This window comes from Canis lupus, chromosome 7 (assembly GCF_011100685.1).
Source record: "Canis lupus familiaris isolate Mischka breed German Shepherd chromosome 7, alternate assembly UU_Cfam_GSD_1.0, whole genome shotgun sequence".
Taxonomy (NCBI): Eukaryota; Metazoa; Chordata; class Mammalia; order Carnivora; family Canidae; genus Canis; species Canis lupus.
The window spans coordinates 74,198,028-74,222,120 of NC_049228.1; the positions used below are offsets into that span (position 1 = coordinate 74,198,028).

Below are 24,093 nucleotides of genomic sequence, written 5' to 3' on the forward strand. Positions count from 1 at the left end.
ATTGCCAAAAGTGGAACAGGAAGAAATAGAAAACCTGAACAGGCCAATAACCAATGAGGAGATTGAAACAGTCATCAAAAACCTCCCAAGATATAAAAGTCCAGGACCAGATGGCTTCCTAGGGGAATTCTATCAAATGTTTAAAGAAGAAACAATACCTATTCTACTAAAGCTATTCCAAAAAAATAGAAAGGGATGGAATACTTCCAAATTCATTTTATGGGGCAAGCATCACATTGATTCCAAATCCAGACAAAGACCCCTCCAAAAAGGAGAATTATAGACCAATGTCCCCAATGAACACAGATGGAAAAATTCTCACCAAGACACTAGCCAGTAGGATCCAATAGTACATTGAGAAGATTATTCACCATGAACAAGTGGGATTTATCCCCAGGATGCAAGGCTGGTTCAACACTCATAAAGCAATCAAGTGACAGATAATATCAACAATAGAAAAAACAAGAATGATATGATCCTCTCAATAGATGCAGAGAAAACATTTGACAAAATACAGCCTCCATTCCTGATCAAAACTCTTCATAGAGTAGAGATAGAGGGTACATTACTCAGCATCTTAAAAGCCATCTATGAAAAGCCCACAGCAAATATCATTCTCAATGGGAAAACACTGGGAGCCTTTCCCCTAAGATCAGGAACAAGACAGGGATGTCCACTCTCACCACTGCTATTCAACATAGTACTAGAAGTCCTAGCCTCAGCAATCAGACAAGAAAAAGAAATAAAAGACATTCAAATTGACAAAGAAGAAGTCAAACTCTCCCTCTTTGTGAATCACATTATACTGTACGTAGAAAACCCAAAAGACTCCACTCCAAGATTGCTACAACTCATACAGCAATTCAGCAGTGTGGTAGGATACAAAATCAATGCCCAAGAATCAGTGACATTTCTATACACTCACAATGAGACTGAAGAAAGAGAAATTAAGGAGTCAATCCCATTTACAATGATACCCAAAAGCATAAGATACCTAGGAATAAACCTAACCAGAGGTAAAGGATCTATACCCTAAAAACTACCAGAACACTTATGAAAGAAATTGAAGAAGAGATGGAAAATTATTCCATGCTCATGGATTGGAAGAATTAATATCGTGAAAATGTCAATATTACCCAGGGCAATTTATACATTTAATGCAATCCCTATCAAAATACCATGGACTTTCTTCAAAGAGTTGGAACAAATCATTTTAATATTTGTGTGGAATCAGAAAAGACACCAAATAGCCAGGGGCATATTGAAAAAGAAAACCAGAGCCAGGAGCATCACAAATGCCGGATTTCAAGTTGTACTACAAAGCTGTGATCATCAAGACAGTGTGGTACCAGCACAAAAACGGACACATAGATCAATGGAACAGAATAGAGAATCCAGAAGTGGACCCTCAACTTTATGGTCAACTAATGTTCGACAAAGCAGGAAAGACTATCCACTAGAAAAAAGACAGTCTCTTCAATAAATGGCGCTGGGAAAATTGGACAGCCTCATGCAGAAGAATGAAACTAGACCATTCTCTTACACCAGACACAAAGATACACTCAAAGCGGATGAAAGATCTAAATATGAGACAGGAATCCATCAAAATGTTAGAGAAAAACACAGGCAACACTCGTTTAGAACTTGGCCACAGCAACTTCTTGCAAGATACATTTATGAAGGCAAGGGAAACAAAAGCCGAAATGAACTATTAGGACTTAAGCAAGATAAAAAGCTTGTGCACAGCAAAAGAAACAGTCAACAAAACTACAAGACAACCTACAGAATGGGAGAAGATATTTGCAAGTGACCTATCAGATAAAGGGCTAGTATCGAAGATCGATAAGGAATCTATTAAACTCAACACCCAAGTAACAAAGAATCCAATCATGAAATGGGCAAAAGACATGAATAGAAATTTCACAAAGGAAGACATAGACATGGCCAAAAAGCACATGAGAAAATTCTCCACATCACTTGCCATCAGGGAAATACAAATCAAAACCACAAAGAGATCCCACCTCACAACAGTGAGAATGGGAAAATTAACGAGACAGGAAACAACAAATGTGGGAGAGGGTGTGGAGAAAAGGGAACCCTCTTGCACTGTTAGTGGGAATGTGAACTGGTGCAGCCACTTTGGAAAATAGTGTGGAGGTTCCTCAAAGAGTTAAAAATAGATCTGCCCTATGACCCAGCAATTGCACTGCTGGGGATTTACCCCAAAGATACAGATGCAGTGAAACGCCAGGATACCTGCACCCCGATGTTTCTAGCAGCAATGTCCACAATAGCCAAACTGTGGAAGGAGCCTCGGTGTCCATCGAAAGATGAATGGATAAAGAAGATGTGGTTTATGTATACAATGGAATATTACTCAGCCATTAGAAACGACAAATACCCACCATTTGCTTCGACGTGGATGGAATTGGAGGGTATTATGCTGAGTGAAATAAGTCAGTAGGAGAAGGAGAAACATTATATGGTCTCATTCATTTGGGGAATATTAAAAATAATGAAAGGGAATAAAAGGGAAAGGAGAAAAAATGAGTGGGAAATATCAGAAAGGGAAACAGAACATGAGAGACTCCTAACTCTGGGAAACGAACTAGGGGTGGTAGAAAGGGAGGTGGGAGGGGGATGGGGGTGACGGGCACTGAGTGGGGCACTTGATGGGATGAGCACTGGGTGTTATTCTAGATGTTGGCAAATTGAACACCAATAAAAAATGAATTTATAAAAAAAATAGAGCTACCCTAAGACCCAGAAATTGCACTGCTTGGGATTTACCCCAAAAATACAGATGCAGTGAAATGCTGGGACGCCTGTACCCCAGTGTTCACAGCAGCAATGTCCACAATAGCCAAACTGTGGAAGGAGCCTTGGTGTCTTTCGAAAGATGAATGGATAAAGAAGATGTGGTCTCTATATACAATGGAATATTACTCAGCCATCAGAAAGGACAAATAGCCACTTCAATGTGGATGGAACTGGAGGGTATTATCCTGAGTGAAGTAAGTCAATCGGAGAAGGACGATCATTATATGGTGTCATTCATTTGGAGAATATAAAAAATAGTTAAAGGGAATAAAGGGGAAAGAGAAAAATGAGTGGGAAATATCAGTGAGTGACAAAACATGAGAGACTCCTAACTCTGGGGAATGAACAAGGGGTAGTGGAAGGGAAGGTGGGCGGGGGTGGGTGGGATAACTGGGTGACAGGCACTGAGGGGTACACTTGAGGGGATGAGCACTGGGTGTTATACTATATGTTGGCAAATCGAACTCCAATAAAAAAAAAATACCAAAAACAAACAAAAAACAAAAGAAAACTGCCCTTTACCAGTCTGACATCTTTCCTGGTAAATAAATTGCTGAGGTAGTTGAATGACTGGATCATTCCATCTTTTCACTTAAACTCCAAACTTCATTCCCTATCCAGCTACCTTGGATTCTTTGCTGTATTTGCCTTCAGCCCACTTACTTAGCTAGAAAGTCATGGAAAGATATTCTGAGTGGCATCAGCTCTGTCTACATTTGCCACGCATATCATCAATCCATCTGTCACAGCCAGTAACTCAGGAAAGAAATGGGTGAGCCCTGAGCACTGCAATGGCCAGCTGCTCTATCCCAGGAAATCCTGGGGCCAGGGGGCGGGTAGGCAAATCGAGAGCATAGTCCCTGGCTGGGTTTGCCAACACTGTTTTCCAACAAACATGGATAAACTCCTCACAAGAGAAGCCAATTACTCAAGAGATGAAGGTTTAGAAAAGAGAAAGGGAGAAATTTATTTTGGGTGCCAGCAGCCTGGGGAGGTGGCAAGCTCAAGCCATACAAACTGGTCTATCTGCCCACAGTGGACACCTAGAGTTTTACCAGGAGAGAATCAGGTACATGCAAGAGAGTACGGAGAGAGCATGTGATCATGGGTAGGGGTCAGTGTGTTCAGCGTGTGACCATGGACAGGGAAGAGGACATGTGGAATGTGGTCTTCTAGGCATTTTGCTGGTATCAAGGCTTTTTTGGTCTGGCGGTTGGAATGTTCCAGTTAATACAAAATGTTTTCATCAGTGCCTCAAGAAAGTTTGCTAGGAAATAAGAACAGTTGGGTAGAAAAGAATTGCATTCTGGGGAAGATGGTGGAGTAGGGGGATCCTAAGCTCACCACATCCCATGGATACACCTAGATAAAACCTAAGTGTAAATAATCCAGAAAATGGCTTGAAGACTGGCAGAAAAGGCTCTCAATAGCTAATTGTGGAGAAGAAGCCACTTTGAAAACAGTTCTTCAAACTGACCCAGGTCTCGCACAAGCATACCTGTGCAAATGTTGCTAATATCACATGCCTTGCGCTTGCGTTCTCCTATGGACCTGTCCCCTCTAACCCACCTTCTATAGGAGCCCATCTAAAGTGGCGCCCCAGGCCTGGCATTGTGCCAGCAGCCCTGGCAGGGGACAACACCACTCTGAAGTGATTCCTGACCTGGGGAGAGGGGAAGATAATGATACACACCAGTTCAACTATGACCCCAATAGTGGGCTGAGAGCAGACATGAGGTTTGACTACAAATCTTACCCACCCATGAAAGCCTCTCAGGGGACAGTGTAAGGAGCGCACCGTGACATTTGGTGCAATGGTAGCTCGACAAACGTCTTTTCTGACCCAACTCAAGCTCAAGGCAGCCCCAGACTGGCCTCTTCACAGCACAGGGACTGCATCCTGCCCATGACCGACAAAAAGAGCCATTGCAGATGACTATATGAAGGCAAATGCAGCTCAGCCACAACAGTAGGGCACACACAACACAGATAGGAGACATCTCTGACATGCCATATTCTGTTAAACATGGGATATTGCACTGCAGAGCAGTACAGGACCTCTTTTTCATAAGGCCACTATTTTCAAGAGCATTAGACATAGCTGACTTTCTTAAAACATAGAAACAGACAAAGAGTTAGACAAAATGAGGAGCAGAGGACTATCTCCCAGATGAAAGAACAGGACAAAATCACAGTAAGGCAACTAAATGAAACGGAGATAATAGAGATAAAGAATTTAAAGTAATGATCTTAATGATACACACTGGACTTGAGAAAAGAAGACCTCAGTGAGACCCTCAATAAAGAAATAGAAGATGTAAAAACAACAACAACAACAACCAGAGATGAACTCAAAACTGAAATTAAAAATACACCAGAGGGAATAGATAGTAGATTAAAGGAAGCAGAAGAATAGATCAGTGAACTGGGATACAAGAGGAGTGGAAAGCAATCAAGCTGCATAGGAGAAAGAAAAAAGAATAAAAAATGAGAATAGAATTCTACGCTCATGGATTGGAAGAATAAATACTGTTAAAATGTCCATATTACCCAAAGCAATCTACAGATTGATTGCAGTCCCTATTAAAATACCAACAGGGATCCCTGGGTGGCGCAGCGGTTTGGCGCCTGCCTTTGGCCCAGGGCGCGATCCTGGAGACCCGGGATCGAATCCCACGTCGGGCTCCCGGTGCATGGAGCCTGCTTCTCCCTCTGCCTGTGTCTCTGCCTCTCTCTCTCTCTCTCTCTGTGACTATCATAAATAAATAAAAATTTAAAAAAAAATAATAATAAAAAAAAAAAATAAAAATAAAATACCAACAGCATTTTTCACAGAACTAGAACAAATAATCCTAAAATTTGCCCATTCAAATTTCCATACACAGAAGACCCCAAACAGCCAAAGCAATCTTGAGAAAGAAAATAAAGCTGGAGGCATCACAATTCTGAATCTCAAGTTATGCTACAAAGTTGTAGTAATGAAAATATGGTACTGGCACAAAAACAGACACAGATCAATGGAAATGAATAGAAATCCCAGAAATAAACCCATGGTTATATGGTTAATTAATCTTTGAGAAAGGAGACAAGAATATGCAATGGAAAGAAACCAGTCTCTTCAACAAAAAGTGTTGGGAAAACTGGACAGCTACATACAAAAGAATGAAACTGGACCACTTTCTTACACTATACACAAAAATAAACCCAAAATGGATTAAGGACCTGAATGTGAGACCTGAAACCATAAAAATTCAAAAAGAAAGTACAGGCAATAATTTCTCTGACATTGGCCATAACAACATTGTTGTAGATATGTTTCCTGAGAGAAGGGAAATAAAAAAAAAAAATAAACTACTGGGTTTACATCTAAATAAAAAGTTTTTACACAGCAAAAGAAACAATAAAAGTAACCCCAAAAGACAACCTACTGAGTGGGAGAAGATATTTGCAAATGATATATCCAATAAGAGGTTAATATCCAAAATAAATAAAGAATTTCTACAACTCAACACCAAAAAGCCAAATAATCTGATTAAAAAATGAGCAGAAGACATGAACAGACATTATCCAAAGAAGACATCTAGATGGCCAATAGACACATGAAAAGATGCTCAACATCACTAGTCATGAGGGAAATGCAAATCAACCTCACAATGATGTATTACCTTACCCCTGTCAGAATGGCTGAAATCAAAAACACAAGAAACAAGTGTTGGTGAAAATGTGGAGAAAAAGGAACATTCAGGTGCTATTGGTGGGAATGCAGATTGGTATAGCCACTGTGGAAAACAGTATGGGGGTTCCTCAAAAGATTAAAAAATAATTACAATGAAATCAGAATTCTACTACCAGGTATTTACCCTGATATTCAGTATTTATCCAAAGAAAGCAAACAAAAAACTAATTCATAAAGATATATGCACCACTACATTTATTGCAGTGTTATTTACAACAGCCGAGATATGGAATCAACCCAAGTGTTCATCGATTGATGAATGGATAAAGATGTGATAGATATACACTATGGAATATTACTCAGTCTTTAAAAAGAATGAAATCTTGCCATTTGCAACAACATGGATGAATCAAGAGGGTATATCGCTAAGTGAAGTAAACCAGTCAGAAAAGCAAATGCCATATGATTTCACTCACATGTGGAATTTGAATTCATTTACTTCAAATGAAGAAAACAAGAGGCAAAGCAAAAAACAGACTCTTAACTATAAAGAACAAACTGGTGGTTGCCAAAGGAGAAGTGGGTGGGTGTGGGTGGGTGAAATAGATAAAGAGGATTAAGAGGCACATTAACATGAGTAATATATGGAATATTTGAATCACTCTATTGTATACTTGAAAGAAATGTAACAAAGTATGTTAATTATACTGGAATAAAAAAATAATTTAAATTAAAAAATAGGAACAATTAGAGCATGAGTTAAAAGGTCTATTTCTGTTGGAGTCTCTGGCTGAGCAGGAAGGCTTGCTGACTATGCTCCACTGTCAGTATTTCCTTCTATTATTATGGGAGTATGGCTGCCATTCTGAATTTGGCTACTTCCTGCTGGATAGGAGAGAGATGAAGGGGTTTTTCAAAGTGGAAAGAATATACCTGCTGCTATATTGATTATTTATGACTCATTAAAGCATGTGAATTGAAAGAATATAGCTTAGGTGTGTGCCACAGGGTGAGTCTAAATCCCAGATAGAGAGCCCTGCTACAAGAGAGTAGAATGGTCAAGCCCATTTTGATGTTTTCTTTGAGGAGAGACTTTATACCTGTTGGAATCCTTGAAAATAAATATGAAAACTAATCTCTGATTCCTTCCCCTATTCTATCCAAGAAAGGGATGTGCTTGGCCCATGGTTATTGTAACCATGTACTTTGCCATCTAATTTGCTTGATGCTTGTTTCAACCTTTGAAGAAACATTAATATGGACATAACAAGATGTATTAACAATGATACAAATTCCTCGTTGCTCAGCTAGGATATAATCTAGAGCCCTATGGTTACCAGGATGACTTTAGCAGGGGAATCTAATGATTTATGACCATAAGTCACGTTGATTAGAATTCAGGACAAGTTGTGAAGCCCATGTTGATGTGCAGCAACCACCCCCGCCCCCTGCCCCCCCCCCCCCATGGCAACCATATAACCAAAGAAATATGCATTCCCATCAGGGATGTTCCCTAGGACAGAGAGGTCATGATCTAGTCTGGTAAATACCTGCAGGGAGCTGGCCCAATGCTTTGTTTCTTGAGCAGGGTGAAGGGCGAAGGCAGTCACCCAGGTGATCAGAGATGCTGTGTTGGGGGCAGCCTGGGTGGCTCAGCAGTTTAGCACCACCTTCAGCCCAGGGCCTGATCCTGGAGACCCGGGATCGAGTCCCACATCAGGCTCCCTGCATGAAGCCTGCTTCTCCCTCTGCCTATGTCTCTGCCTCTCTCTCTCTCTCTCTCTCTCTCTGTGTGTGTGTGTGTGTGTGTGTGTGTGTCATGAATAAATTTAAAAGAGAGAGAGAGAGAGAGAGATGCTGTGTTGGGATAGATTTTGTAACGCAGTCCACAGCCCAGGGGATGCCATATAATTTTCAGATAAAGACAAACCCAGTCAGAGCACAAAGACAAAAAGCCCACTAAATGGTAGCCTCTGCCCAGCTGAACCTGGCTGTGAATATCATCCATGGCTGGAAAAGAAATGGACTGTTGTTTCCACATAGGGAGCTGGTCCTTTTTGGCTTTATGTGCTATCTATTTGGGGAATATATGCATGTTTTTTGTGTTTTGAAAATTACCTGATTTAGGATAGTAATTAGTGGGACAGTAAGACGGGGGTGCCTCATGATCATTGTGGGAAAATCTAGCTATTCTTACCCTATACATATCATCTGAGCCTTAACAATTGGAAGGTAGTTGCCTGGGCCTTAACAATTGGAAAGCAGTTGGCTTCAGAAACTTCTGGGGTATTATAAAGTGGGTGTACCAAAGGGTGTCCATGGTCCAACACCAACTGTTTTTTGGATGACATATCCAACAATCAACAGCACATATAGTTGAGGCTAAAGCCCGAGTTACTCGAACTAGTGTGTTATCTTTCCAACCTAGGGAGAAAGAAAACATGATTTATGCAGAGCACAGAATAAACATAGTTGTTATGCATTCTTTTTTTAAAGATGTATTTTAAGTCCTAATTAGAGTGACTTTCCCAGTAGGAGGGTGTGGTGGTCTCTTCTATCTCCTCCTTTTCTACTTATGGGCACTGGTTTAACTCTTGTGTGATGTATTCACAGCTTTCCTGTGTCTAATTTCAAGGAGGAATGAGTGATTCATAGAACATCATAAAGTCCAATCCAATTTCAGTTAATTTTTTATCAAGTTCATGTTCTTTCCAAGTTTTTACTACGATCTATCCCCAGGTTGAAATGGGTGCAGTGGTTCTTCCAGCAAGGAGGCCACCCTACAGGAAGCAAACTAATGAATAATGGTTAATATTTGCTTCAAGTGTTTGACATGATGTTAATTTTTGTTTCTGTCCTATCTAGGTTGGGGGAGGTGAAACACAATAGGCCAGGCATGATCTTCATGTACAGTTTCATAGGGGCTCCATCTGAGCCCACTCTGACATGCCACCCTTATGTGGAGAAGGCTGAGCACCAGTTCCCTATCCCATGTTAAATGAGCTTCTCTACTTTGTGATGATCTTTTTCAAAGATTTTATTTATTTATTCATGAGAGACACAGAGAGAGAGAGTCAGAGACATACCCAGAGAGAGAAGCAGGCTCCTCCTGGGGAGTCAGATGTGAGACTCAATTCCCATGTGATGGTCTTTTTCTTTTTTTAAAAGATTTTATTTATTTATTCATGAGAGAGAGAGAGAGAGAGAGAGAGAGAGAGAGAGAGAGAGAGAGAGAGAGAGAGGCAGAGACACTGGCAGAGGGAGAGAGGGAGAAGCAGGCTCCATGCAGGGAGCCTGATGTGGGACTCGATCCCAGGTCTCTGGAATCTGGCCCTGGGTTGAAGGCGGCGCTAAACCGCTGAGCCACCAGGGCTGCGGTGGTCTTTTTCAAAGTATGGTTCATTTTCTCCATTTTTCTTGTCAACTGTGGGCTATGAGAAATAGAGAGCTTGTTTCACAAACTTTTCCTCCCTAAAATTGAATACCTTTAAAGCAATGAGCACCAACTGAGAGGAGTTCATACCTGCTGCTCCCTTGACCTTATTCAGCATCTTTTCTATATCAGGGGTGGGAGGGGACTTTGTCCAATAAAGATCAAATTAACCATTCTCAGATTTTCAAGAGCCTCAGGATCCTCGTTGGCATATTTTTGATAGGCTTGAGAAATCCTCTCCAGAAACTTGGAGAGATCATCATTTAATTTTTGTTAAATTTCCTCTACTTTAGTAAGACTTTTTTTGCTTTGGCACCCCTCACTTTAGTCCCATTAACATACACCCTCATCAGTGGCTCAGATGAACCATTTCTTCAGCAACATTTGTGTCCTAATGAGGTTTGTCCACCAGGATTGCCCCTGCTGGTAAGGGAGTATTACCCTGATTTTTGTCATACACATGCCAAGCCTTCTTATGGGCTTTATCGGTCACTTACTAGGAGATGCTCACTGTCAGGAGCATACTTAATAGAGTCTGCATTTCTGCCTAAGGAGGCTTCTTGGTGGCAAAAATAGTTGTGAACAATTCAGACATTTTCTGAGGATCCTCTCTACAAAGTATGGTTTGAATTTTTCCAATCTAAAAGGTCTGAGGTAGAGAAAGGATTGTATGTCTAATAATATCTGGCAGGCTGTCTCTGGGGATTCATCCCTACAGGTTAATGCTGCAAAGGAAATGCCCTGTTCCAAATTCGGGTGCCTCCTGACCACATTTGGTGTCCTGGCAGGTCTTGAAAGGGGAGACCAATCCTGCCGGGAGCATAGCTAGGAGGAGGAGAAACTGGAGCAGATGCGGCTCTGTGAATGTCTATGTTTGGGGCCAGTGGAATTCCCAGGGCAGGGGGTTTGAAGATTCTAACAAGCTGAGTTTCTCATGTTTTCCTCCTTTGACCTCTGTCCTCACACACTTTCACCTCTGGCTTTCTCTCAGCAGGCCCGCTATCCTCACACACTTTAACCTCTGCCATTCTTTGCATCTCAACCTTAGAGCCCTTATGTGCTGAATGTCTACTACCTAACAGCATAGAAGGCTGAACATATGGAATCTCATTTCATTGACCAGACCTTTGACAAAACAATTCTAATTGGAGGATAGTTTGGTAATTTACTGACTCACTCCAAGTCCTGTTTTCCTTCTGATTCTAGTACGTAGATGGGCCAAGCAATGTTGCAGTAAAAAACTGTTTATCTAGTCATCGGCTTATAGCAGTATGTGGATGGTGCTGCCAGAGTGCACCCCAAGGGGGACTGTCAGAGGGGATGGAAGTAGCCTTTCTTTCCCACCCCAGAAAGGGAAGAAAGGAATGAGAAGGAAATGAAAGAAACCAAATCAGAGTGCTCTTCCAGATTCCTGCAGAGGGAAGCCAAAATCCTTGGTGAGACAGAGTTGGGATTCTTGGTCATATAACTGTGGTTTCACTTGGGTACCAAGTGTTAGATGGTTTAGCCCAAAAGTAGAAAACAGAGAATCTGGTCAGCACTGGTATAACTTCTCCAGAAACCTGAAGCTCCGTGCTTCCCAAATCTGTTTCTGTTTTCCAATCACATATAAAGGGGAAGCTGGGTCAGCAAGGGCAGGATAGAGACCTTTCCTTGCAAGCAGTCTCTGCAGCTGGCCTGCCTGCCCCTCAGAAATCAGTCCAGCCACTGGGAGGGGCTGAGGCTCCTACCTGGTGCAGATGATCACTCACCAAAGCAGCACGGCCTTCCTGGCTGGCTCACCAAAGACAGTTACCCACCTCTTATGGCCGTCAACTTGGGAAAGAATGGGTAATCCCCCATGGCTGCCCCAGCCAACTGCTCCCACTCACCTGGCAAATGCCCAGGAAACTGGACAGGTGGGAAGCATAGTGGGTCTGCCTATACTGTTCTGAACAAACTTGGATAAACTAGCCACAGGAGAAGCAGATAACTCAGGAGAGGAGAGTTTGGAAAACCCTTGGGTGCTGGCAGCGGGGCCTGAGGGGTGGGTGTGCTAGCATGCTCAAGCTTTAACAATCCACCTGCCCCCAGCAAGATGGACATGTAGAATTTTACGGGGGTGGAGACATTGCACCTTGCACATGGAGAGCGTGATGATGGTGTGTTTAGCACCCCCTCACCCTTCCTACCTCTTGAATGTGGCATCTTCTTTCTATTCAGCTGTGGAGAGTCTCTCCTGTCAGTCTTCCATTGTTTTCTGGGTTATTGACACTGATGGGATGCTATCCAGCTGTACCCATGGGGCAAGGTGAGCTTAGGGTCCTCCTACTCTGCTGCCTTTACGGGAAGTCCTTGTCCTCTGCAGTTTTTGCTTAAAGAAGATGAACAGTGTGTTTTGAGAAATCAATGGGGACACACGTGGCTGTCACGTTAGTGTGGACCTAGGGCTGCGTTTGGGAAGTGGATTAATTCATGAGATGGTTTTTCATCTTCAAAGATACTATTTTTATTCATTTATTGTTAAAATCTTACCACATCTCTAAGTTTCATTCTCAGCTTGTAGTTATTATTTGATGATCAAGGATAGGCACTTATTCTGGGGTAATATATCAGACTTTGCTGTGGTCTGCGGCTTCTTGCTTATCTGCACTTTCCTTTGTGACTTTCCTATTTTCCCCCCAAACTTCATTTTCTTCCATACCCCATCTTAAAGAGTGAATGTTTGAACTCTTGTTAGAAAAGATTTGAAAAGAATACTAGTTCTTTTTAAACATGAAAGGAAAAACAAAAGTGAGGAAAGTCGTATTTATTGGTTGAAAAGCAGGTGAAGTCATCATGTAAGAATGACTTAAATGAGTAGCCATCACGAGGCACCAATAATTCACTCCAAGGAGAATCTTGCTGTCCTTTGAATACCTTTAACTTTGGTAAGGTGGGCTTTTACTTTCCTCTGTTAATACGTCCATATAAACAAATATTTCAGCATTTTGTTGCTGGTTTTTTACGGCCACATAGGTTGTGGTTTTGCTTTGACTCTTTATCATTATAGAAAGTTTTCTTTTACTATCTATGCTTTTGTGAATGAGTATGGTCCACCTTTGCTTTTTATTTAAATCAAAGCCAGAAAGGATCTCCCAGATTTTGAGCGGGAGGGCAGATATATACTATTTAATCCCCTTTGTCCCAGGGAATTGACAAATGACTTCCACCAACACAGTTTCCGTGGTGAGTGTTTGTGTTGGTAAGCAAACCCCTTTTCTTTGCTCACACATAGCAAGGAAAAGTGGCAGCGTGGAAATCTAATTTTGCCCTTCACTGAAGCAGGAAGGATCAGGGATGCTGCAGTGTTAAACTGCTTTCATCTCCTATTTGGCAGGCTTCTGAAGGATAGCCTGATGTCAAGCCCCTCACAGGCCAACCTCCAGAAGGCTTTTCACAAGCAAACGAAAGAGCTCTAGTTAGTGGTTTAACCGCTTCTTTGTCACCTCAGAGCCAATGGCTGTTCCTCAAGTCTCTACACTCTGTGGGGATCTGACATCTTATCTCCTGAGATGTTATTTGTTGACATATTGAGTGAATATTGATTCTCTTTATTCTACATTCCTTTACATCCCATGACAACAAATAATATCCAGGAACCATCAGTAAAAATGAGTTTTGCATCCTTCCTGGGCCTGAGTACTTTGATAGAAATGGGGACTCAGTGTGAATCCAGGCACACGAATGGAGTTGATCTTCATTCATGCTTGTTATGCTCCATGAAGTCACAGTGAGTGCTGAACACTGAACTGTTGCTTCTGGGGGATGTAAGGGATGAGTCCTGTAAGGGGTGGTCTCAACATCTTCATCAGCTGAGCAACGCATGTAACCTTTTTTTATGAGTCTTTCTGTGACAGACCCCTTCCTTGATGGACACTGTTGATTTTTAATGTTAAACTCAACCAACAGCATGATAGCCTAGGCCTGAATGAAACTTCCCAAACACACATATTTTCCCCAACACATGTATTTTCCCCATAAGGCACATTGCAGCCTTCTTGTGCTTTGGGATGCTAGACAACACCTCAGGACTGTGGTTGAGCGCCATTATAAGTAGCGGCATCACCAATAAAAGGCACAGAAATAGGAAAAATGCATTACTGAACAGACTGGGATAAGGACCCTTGTTTATGGTATGAGAACTGAATCAAAAGACAGAGCTTTGCCTTCACTGACCTCAGCTGGGATGTGCAGGTTTAATGGTTAGTGGTTAGTGGTTTAACCACTTAAACCACTCCAAAGTCATGTGTCTCAGTAAATACAAACAAAGATATTTCACTGAAATCTAGCTCCTGCCAAAGAACATTGTGTAGAATCCCATAGCTGGGGGATCGGGATTTAATATTAAAGTGTTATACAAAAAATAGTAATAATAATATAAATAAATAAATAAATAAATAAATAAATAAATAAATAAATAAATAAAGTGTTATACATTCTCAAGAGTTCAGTTTCTTTGTAGAAGATTTGACTGCTAAATAAGTTTTTTAAAAAATTTTATTCATTCACGAGAGACACAGAGCGAGAGGCAGAGACCCAGGCAGAGGGAGAAGCAGGCTCCATGCAGGGAGCCCGATGTGGGACTCGATCCCGGGACCCTGGGATCATGACCTGAGCCAAAGGCAGACACTCAACCGCTGAGCCACCCAGGTGCCCCAATGAGTTTGGTTTTATTTTATTTTTAATTTGATATACTTTTTTAAAAAGATTTATTTATTTATTCATTCAGAGAGAGAGAGAGGCAGAGACATAGGCAGAGGGAGAAGCAGGCTCCATGCAGGGAGCCCGACGTGGGACTCCATCCCGGGTCTCCAGGATCACACCCCGGGCTGCAGGCGGTGCTAAACCGCTGTGCCACCGGGGCTGCCCTAGTTTGATATAATTTTTATACAGTGTTTTGATGTCTATGAAGTAATTAGTTTCTATGGTATTATTTTGGTATATTCCAATTATGCTTTTTAAAAAAATGGTAATGAGGGGCACCTGGGTGGCTCAGTGGTTGAGCGTCTGCCTTTGGCTCAGGTCATAATCCCGGGGGCCCTGGGATCAAGTCCCAAATCAGACTCCCAGCAAGGAGCCTGCCTCTCCCTCTGTCTCTGTCTCTCTCTCTGGGTCTCTCATGAATAAATAAAATCTTTTAAAAAATGGTAATGATACTACAAGCTTAAGGGTATTTATTGTAAACAGTACCCAAGTGGGACACTTGAAGCAAGTCAAGCCAGGGGAGGGTTCCTCCCTGCTGTTGCTGGAATGTGAGGCTCCCATAGGGAGTGCAGGGCATGTTGTATTTGGCTGTGACAAACAGTTGCTCTTGATATATGCTTTCTTGTTATCCAGAGTAATGGCAGTTGTTGGGGAGCCAAACAGGAAAGTTTTCTCTTAAATCTGGAAGCCAGGTAGTCATAATTATTTCAGGCTTTGTGGGCCAGATGGTCTCTGTGACATCTACGCAGCTCTACTGTTCTTGTGCAAAGCTGCCCTAGACAATATACAGTTGAACGAGAATCACTGTGTTATGATAGAACTTTATTTGTGGACATTGAAATTTCAGTTTTGTATAATTCTCATATATTGCTAAATAGGGTTCTTCTTTTGACTTTCTGCCACTACTGAAAATTATAAAACCCATCCTTACTTTATGGGTAACACAAAAACCGAGGTTGGGGCAGATTTGGTCTGTTGACTATAGTTTGCTGACCCTTGTCTTAGAATTGATGTTGTTAAAACTATGTCATATAACTGTTTCTCGCATCTACATTTCTAGGTCAAGTAGATGATTACTACATTCCTTACTTAAATCTAGAAGTAAAAAATCTTAGAACTTGTGTGTGTGTGTGTGTGTGTATGAATTCAAGGATATATATTTGTATATGTGTGTGCATGCATGGTTGTGTATTATATATTTATGTGTCTGTGTGTATAGATAGATATGCATGTATATATATAGAGGTCGGGTATATGTACATATATTCTACATATATGTAGTCTCTCATGCCTACTAGTTAAAGTAGTTTCATGATATAGAGTCCAGACTTAAAAGTAAAATAGACCCAGAATTATACCCTGACTCTGCAATGTACTAATTGTGTGATCTCAGAAAAATTACCTAATTACTTTCTGAGTCAGCCTACTCATTCCCTAAAAGGGAATTTACTCACTCACCTCATATGGTTGACTGGGGAAAATTATATAATATAACTAAAATATACCTGAGGCATAGATGGATGTAATATATAAGTGGTTTTTAAATTTTTGAATTTTCCAAAAAGAAAAGACTTGATGCATTTCTTAAAGAGACCCAAAGCTCACTTCTAATCTAGACTTCAGTGCATTCTGTCCTATTTGATAAAAGTAAGCATGGGCACATTTGTAAGTCAGCTTGTTTCACATTTCTTTTTCCTTTTCTGGTGATGCCACTGGCTTTCTTGTGTTATAGCTTCTTTCTTCTGACCTCAATCTTTTTGGCCCTGGATTCTGGCATTTTCAGACATCCCAGGGACCCCCACTGGGTTCTGCATACAGTTGTTTTACTTCACTAGAGCAATACCTGTACTTTGAATAGAGCGGTTTCTTATTTGACAAAAATATTTTTGCTTTTGAAGCTTTCTTGGTTAAGGGCACTGGCTAGGAAAAAGTACAAAATGGAAAACTTAGCAGATAACAAGAATTCAAGGCAAGGAAACCTTTTTATGGGATTCTAAAATCTGTTTTTAAGAAACCTGTTTAAAACCAGCCTGATGGTTTCAGTGGCATGTCTTAACCCTCGTGTTTGTTAGAAGCAACAGGGTGAAGCTCTTCCTGGTCAGATGTTCAAACCAAGTGAGTAGCCAGTCAGAGGTGCTTTTATAGCACCTAAATTCAGGTTATCTTCATTTAATCGTATTTATTTCAAAATAGCAAACTTGTCAGTATAAATCAGACCTGCTTTATAATTGTGATATGTGCTGAAACATTTATATACTAAATAATACACTTGATGAAGTAGCTAATAAAACTGGTACTCAGAAGCCCTTTTACTGAAATTGCTAAATAAAAGGTGGAAAATGGTCATCTGAAAAACTTGCTCCAGTTTTTGGAAGGAAACATGGAAGTTACTGCTTCCAAACCTGTAGCACATAATCCACCTTCTCCAGTATAATACCTAAATGTGTCATATAGAATTTTTCTTGGTATATTGTATATCAATGTGTGTGTGTGTGTGTGTGTGTGTGTGTGTGTGCGCGTGCGCAGTATGCACATGAATTTACCCATGAAGGTTATTCTGTCCTTTTTGTCTCTGCAGTTAGAGAAATTAAATGAAATCAGTGCTGGAACCTGCCAAGCTTTAGAAGTTTCCTTTCCAAAATTTCTAATTACTGAAAGGTCCATTGTTTTCTTGGTGTATTTGCAATCAGATGCTTCTTGGTATCCCAGCTAGGAGACTGAGAGGCGCAAATAAAGTTTCAGAAATGAGCCTGTGTTTGATTCTTTTGTTGTGGCCTCACTGGCAGGTCTTTCTGCTGGGAACCTGGGATGCATGGACTTGCTGCTGACTCTCACTGCCTCTGGTCCAGCAGAGAAACTTGTCGGTCCTTTTTGGGGCATCTGTGAGTTTAACGAGCAGGCTGAGAATTGGGTTGAAGGTTGTATTGGCTGTGTTGAAGTGTCCTGGTTGGTTTGGTAAGGAGGAGGTGACAGTCCTGTGGTGAAGAAAGATCACAGTCCTGTGAGCTCTTTATTGTTCCCACCTGTTATTTGGCCATTGTCTGTTTCTGTTTGTTCATTGTATTCCTTATTTTTTTGTGGATCTAAAGCTTAAATTTCATAAAATTATCTATTTTTTGGATTCCTCTCAGAGCTTACACTAAGTATCCTATAAATATTTGGACAATAAGACTCAGAAGCTTTGAGTGTAAAGCTTTTAAGGTTAATGTGATGAATGACAAAAGAGGTTCAGAGGTTTTAAGGTGACTTCTCTAGGTCTCTAATTTCTTCCCCTCCTTTCTTTCTCTCCTGTTCTTTCATAGGACCACGGTCCTTTATTGGTTTAAATGAAATACAGTGTGTTAAATTTACATATGTTGGCTTCAAAAATAGATCCACAGGAATATGTTTTATATGTACAGTATATTCTAAGAGTTGACATCTCTCTTTAAAAATAAGGATTATTCCATTTTTATAAGAAACATCAACCCTTGTAGTTGATAAAGTAAAAATTTACTTTGTTCAAGAAGGACAGTTTTGCATCTCTTGTGTTCATGAGGCTTATCACAGGACTTATCACCTTGCCTGGAATAAAGAGGACACTCGGTGGAGACTTGAATTGAATGAATGTGTAAGAAGGAGGGAAGAAGGAGGAGAGGGTCAGCTGGGAGAAAAGAAGGATGGATGAACATTTCTGGTTTTGACTCTCAAAATGCCCTTTTCATGAGCAGGGCCATGGAGCTCTCTGCTAGCTGGTGGTGCAGTGGCCATCGTGACCAGAGCAGGCTGGTTCCCGCACTTCCTGCTCTTGCTGGCTCCTGCCAGGCAGGATGTGACTTTACCTCAGGGCCCCAGATTTGAGGGTGTCTGGAGGGCTCTTTCCTCTACTTGTTCTCCGTGTTCATCTGCTTTTTGTTGTCCCAACTGTCCTCTTCTAGACTTCGGTAGAAAGCTAAATATGCAAGATTCCATTGTAATAATATGCATGCATCTCTTCCTTTCGCAGTGTCATCGGTGAACAAAATTGTTGCTTATAAACAGGACAAAATGTTATTTCATTTCTGTTCTGCGTTGGGCCTCTCCTGTCCCCTGTGTGTTTTGTGTTTCAGTGTAGTGGCATTATGATGCAGTGTCATCTAGTCTAGCAGCTCTTTCTGGGATGACTTCTTATCTAGGGAGCCCCCTGAGCTTTTCCGTTTTGGGCTCTTCTGATTGCTTTCTCCATTTTTACATCCATTGCACACACATCAATAATGTAGTCCTAGGGTTGAAGTGTTTGTTCAGGCAATGTGTAGTAGCGAAAACAGAATTGGAAAGACTGGGTCTTTAACAATTATTTTGTATCTTAATGTCTTTGTTTTTGAAATATTAATCCTTGAAGAATTTTTGCATGAACTGACAAGTAAGATAATGGAGTGATATCTGCCTGGTGAGTGGACCATACTATGTGCTTAGTAAATTGTACTCCCTAGTTACATTTTTAAGTTGAAATTTTTGTGGAGATAGTGTAGAGTCAGATGCAGCAGTAAGAAGTAATACAGATTCCTGTGTACATAGTTCTCCGTTTCCTCCAATGGTAATATTTTACAAACTGAAAGTATAACATTACAACTAGGAGGCTGACATGGTTGAACTCTACAGAGCTTCTCCAGATGTCCCCTTTTACTTGAACTTGTGCATGCCTGTGTGTATATTTAATTCTGTACATTTTTTTTTACTTTTTTTGCTATAGTAAAAATACAAATACCATAAAATTGATCATCTTAAACATGTTTAAGTATACAGCACAGTGGCATTAAATACCTCTTTAATGTTGTGCAACTATCACCAGCATCCATCTCCAGAACTCTTTTCATCTTGTACAACTGAAACTCTGCATTTATAAAAGAGTAACTTTCCATTCCTCCTCCCCCAGCCCCTGGCAACTATCAGTCTACTTTCTATCTCTCTGGATTTGATTGTTCCAGGTAACTCATCCATGGGGTCACGCAGTATTTGCCCTTCTGTGGCTGACTTCATTCACCCATCATAATGTCCTCCAGGTTTCTCCATATCATAGCATGTGTTGGAATTTCCTTCCTTTTTAAGACTGAGTGATATTCCATTGTATCCATCAATGGATGCTTGGTGGCTTTCATGTTTTAGCTGTTGCAAATAAAGCTGCTACGAGCTATCCAATTTTATTACCTGAGGAGATTTGTGCATCCACTATTATAGAGAAAACCTTAAAAGTTCCAACATCATAAGGATTATTCACTTGTGCTGTCCTTTTGTAACCAACCCTCTCATCCATTCTCCCTCCATCCTTAAGCCCTGGCAACCACTAATCTGTCCTCCCTTCAAAAATTTTGACTTTATGCAATGTTATATAAATGGAATCCTATTGTATGTAATCTTTATGGTTGGCTTTTTCACTCAGCATAATTCTTTGGAGATCATCCAAATCGTTGGGTATATCAATAGTTACTTCCTTGGTATTGGTGAGTGGTATTCTGTGCTATGGATATATCATAGTCTTTTTTTATCATTTACCATTGAATGACACCTGGGCTGTTTCCAGGTTTTGCCTCCTGTAAATCTAGCTTCTCATTTGTGTATAGGTTTTTATATGAATGAAAAATTTCATTTCTCTGAGAGTGCAGTTGCTGGGTTGTTTTAAGACTTAGCAAATTTGCATTGCATAAGCCAAAGTCTCCTCGGTGAGGCAGGCATGTGTAAATGGAGAGTAAAGTCATGTATGTGAACCTTTTTAATAATAGCCTGATAGACAATTTTAGACAATCATGTTAAGAACATTGATAATTTCTTACTGGTTCTTTTTCCTCCTGTAACCTCAATTTCTCTGAAGTGGCTCTACAATCTCAAATGTTCATTCTGAGAACTTCAGAGTATGTTGCCCTTCTTTTCTTGCCTTACTTTTCCCATGATCAAGCAGTTGCCAAAGAATTCCTGATTTTACCACTGTAGAGATTTTTATATCATTGTCCTCTTAATTCATACCTCTGCCATCTGAATTTCAGCAGCCATAGCATCTTTATGTTACTAATATAGTGTCTTCCCTGGAGCTTTCTGCCCTATAAGAGGAGCTTCTAACCTGGTCACAGCTGACTTTTATAGCAATAGCTCCCTGTACTCCTCTTCATAGCCACGGCCACCTCAGGGCCTTTGCACATGCCCTAGAAGAAGCCTTATTCTCTTTCCTTCATATTCAGCTGTTAGAAGAAATGCAACCTCCTCATGGGAGATCCTTTTGGTATATGTTTTTCCAGTACCCCGTACTTTTTTTTTTCATAGCACTTATATAGTAGGGTTTTGTTTTTTTTGTTTTTTTGTTTTTTATTTTTAATTTGAGTTGTATAAAACCCAGGGTCCCACATGGTTCAGCATGGTCATAGAATCCCTTCAAAGGAGTTGACCAGAAAATATATTTTCTTAAAGGAATTTAAATCTCAACATTGTCTCTAGTAAATGACTTTAGCCTCTGTTTTCCAAACATCACCTCTTAACCATGGTATTACCCCCTTACCAGGTGAGTCTTGAGGTAGGATGTTGTCTGACCTATCCCTTCCCAATAACTTCCCTGAAAACTGGCTTGGGATCTTTTTTATCTTTGTCATAGAACCTGAAACATTAACTGGCAGATTCTAGGCTCTCCATTAATGTTTGTGGAAACACGAATGAATGAATAAATGAATAAATGAATGAACCAAGTGTTTTCTATATAGGAGACATTTGATAAAACTCTGACAAAATGAGTGAATATTATAAATCTTTCTTAATTTTCCAGGTGATTTTTGAAGTGATAACTTCTGGACATCAAGGCTACCTCGCTATTGATGAAGTGAAGGTGTTAGGACATCCATGCAGTAAGTTGCCTCAACTCTTACCCATTTGGGTCCATTGTTGGGGGTATATTTATGTTACAGAGAAGATGCTAAAGCCTAGGGAAAAGTTGTCCTGCTAAAAGAGTTTCCCAGTAAGTCTTTAGAAGTCCAAAAACATCTATTTATGTGTCATTCATTGTATGTAACCAAGTGCCTCTAAAATGAAGATCAGGAATGAGGACTAATGGGCTACTTTGGTGTAGTCAACTATCCTTGCAAAGATCTGTGGATTTCCCTTTTAAATAGTAGCACAAAGTTAAACATTGAGAATCTATGCATTTTGCCCCTAAGTTCAGTGTATTACTGACATACTTTCAAACAAGATGGCCCCAAACAGGCCTGGGATCTATCAAACACAAGAAATCTACCTAAACTACTCGGGAGCCCCAGAAATGGCCTGATCTTCATCTTTTCAAAATTAACACTTGAAAAATGCCAATGGATGATAAACACACACTTTTCTTTTTATTACTTGGTATAAACAGCTATTAACAGGCTGTCATATTTGTACCAGAACCATTGTCCTTAAAACAAAATAAAATATTGCACCTAGCCAGTCCTGTTTCCTCCCCTACCTCCCTTGGGGCCACCATAGGAGTGAGGTTGCTGCTGCCCCCTGTATGTGTAAGACTCATATTGTACAAATAGCAGAAACAGACGTAGCAGAGTTAAAGAGAAAAGCTTTGTATAGAAAGGGGATTGGTGGCAGATAGAATCATGGGGAACATTGGTGATCTAAGCCCTAGGAATGGGTGGGAACCCAGAGGGAGGCTCTACAGTCAGGACCGTGGTGACTGCTATGCCTGAGAGGCCATCCTCAGGAGCACGAGTGCTGCATCCTGCTCTTTGGCCACCTGACCCCTGCCACCTGCCTGAACTTTTGTCACTGTCTCTGCACCTTTGCTTCCTCAGGCTTAGGCTCAAGACCCAAGTGGGATTGTCAGGGATTGGCAAGTTAGATTGTGTGCTTGATTCCCTTGCTAGCAATCAAAGTTATCTAGGAAAGCCCACTGTGGCTTTTTCTCCTTCTATCCTGGGAGTCAGGCAAGACTTTTACCAAAAAACATACAATGGGGAATTTCCCGACCACAGAATAGTGCTTTGAGATCTGAGCAAGCAAAATGTGGCAAACATCTGTGTGTGCATGCATGTGTGCATACATGTAGGTGTGCTTCTTCCCATAATCACTATGTGGTTCGTAAAAAGTACAAAAATAGTATTTGCCTTTTGTAAGTTCTAATGAATAGTATCCAGCAGTATAAATTACTCTGTATTTTCTTTTCTCTACTTAGCATTATGTGTTTTAGGTCAATCCATAATATTCTATCATATGAATGTACTATACTTTATTTTTCTATTCTTCCATGAACATTTTTTTTTCTCCCAGTTGTTTGTGCTAGTGCCTCTGGGTGCGATGTACAAGAATCTCAGTAGAGTATATTCTTAGAAGCAGATTTGCTAGGATGTAGGGTAGAAACACTTTTAGTTTTACTAGATGCTGCCAAATTGCTATGAAAAGTGTCTGAACCAGTTTATATTCCCACCAGCAATGCATGGGAGTTTTATTTTCCCTATAACCTTACCCAAAATTGATATTGTCAGACTTTAAATCTTTGGCCAGGTGAGGGAAGGCTGCCTGCTTTATTTTTAGGGTCCCTAGCATTAAAGAGAGACTGGCTGGTTCATACATTTCTGGATTTCTGCCAATGGTCCCTACCCAAATTCCTGAGAAAGTGGTTATATTTGCAGTGGATATTAGAGACACAAACATTTGCACAAGTGTCTCTGCTTTTATTGCCTGGATTGAAGAGATCATGAGCTCATTCCCTGTGGTAGTTACCGAGAGCCCTTAGTGGTTGTTAACCTGATGAGGGTATCATGGCACAGTCGTCTGATTCCTTCCAGAGGGATTTTGCTCTCTCTGAGATCTTTATCTGATGCTCAGAGCTTGCCACAACACCAAAGTTGAAATGCCACAATATCTTGTTCCTTACTGAGGCAGACATTACTTCTATAACACATTGCATTTGCCTTTCTTCTGTCAGCAAGACTAGTGGGTTCAAGAAGATTTTCTCCTCTTTTTTTTTTTTTCTGGAAAGGCAGGAAAACGAACAACACTGTACCTAATTGGAACAGCAGGGCAAATTTAGGAAGTGGAATATAATTACCTGAGTTGGAACTTGGCCATATTCTCAGAGTAATAGCCTTGGGCTTGGAAAAATGCCATGGGATCTTCTAATGTACATAAATGATCCCGCCTCAGATTTACCTTACCAGGAGGTTAAAGGAAATAGAATAATGATGCATGCATACTATGTGCTGAGCACCCCCTTTTACTCAGAGCAACCTTTGCCCCAAGGCCGATGTTTTTGCTGTCCTGTTGTTGATGCAATTGGTGAGACCAAGTTTGCAGGGGTCTCTCCTGTTCTGCGTCCTGGGTTTGTTCTACATCTGGTCATCGGCCAATAAAATAGCTCTTGAAGTGTGTCTCCTCCCATTCTGCAGGATTTGAGTCATTGTCTTCAGCAAGATCTAAAGACTTACTTAATGCTTGTCCTTCAATCAGAGCCTCCTGA

The 24,093-nt window shown here is 40.7% G+C and overlaps 1 protein-coding gene across 7 annotated transcripts in view; it reads left to right on the forward strand.

Annotated features, from left to right (window-relative positions):
• Positions 1-24,093, forward strand: part of PTPRM (protein tyrosine phosphatase receptor type M) — a 778,989-nt gene that overhangs the window by 302,577 nt on the left and 452,319 nt on the right. For all 7 annotated transcript variants that reach the window (XM_038543828.1, XM_038543830.1, XM_038543829.1 and 4 more), the window contains exon 4: positions 21,421-21,499. In XM_038543828.1, coding sequence (XP_038399756.1) covers positions 21,421-21,499 — 79 coding nt within the window. The remainder of the gene's footprint in view (positions 1-21,420; positions 21,500-24,093) is intronic.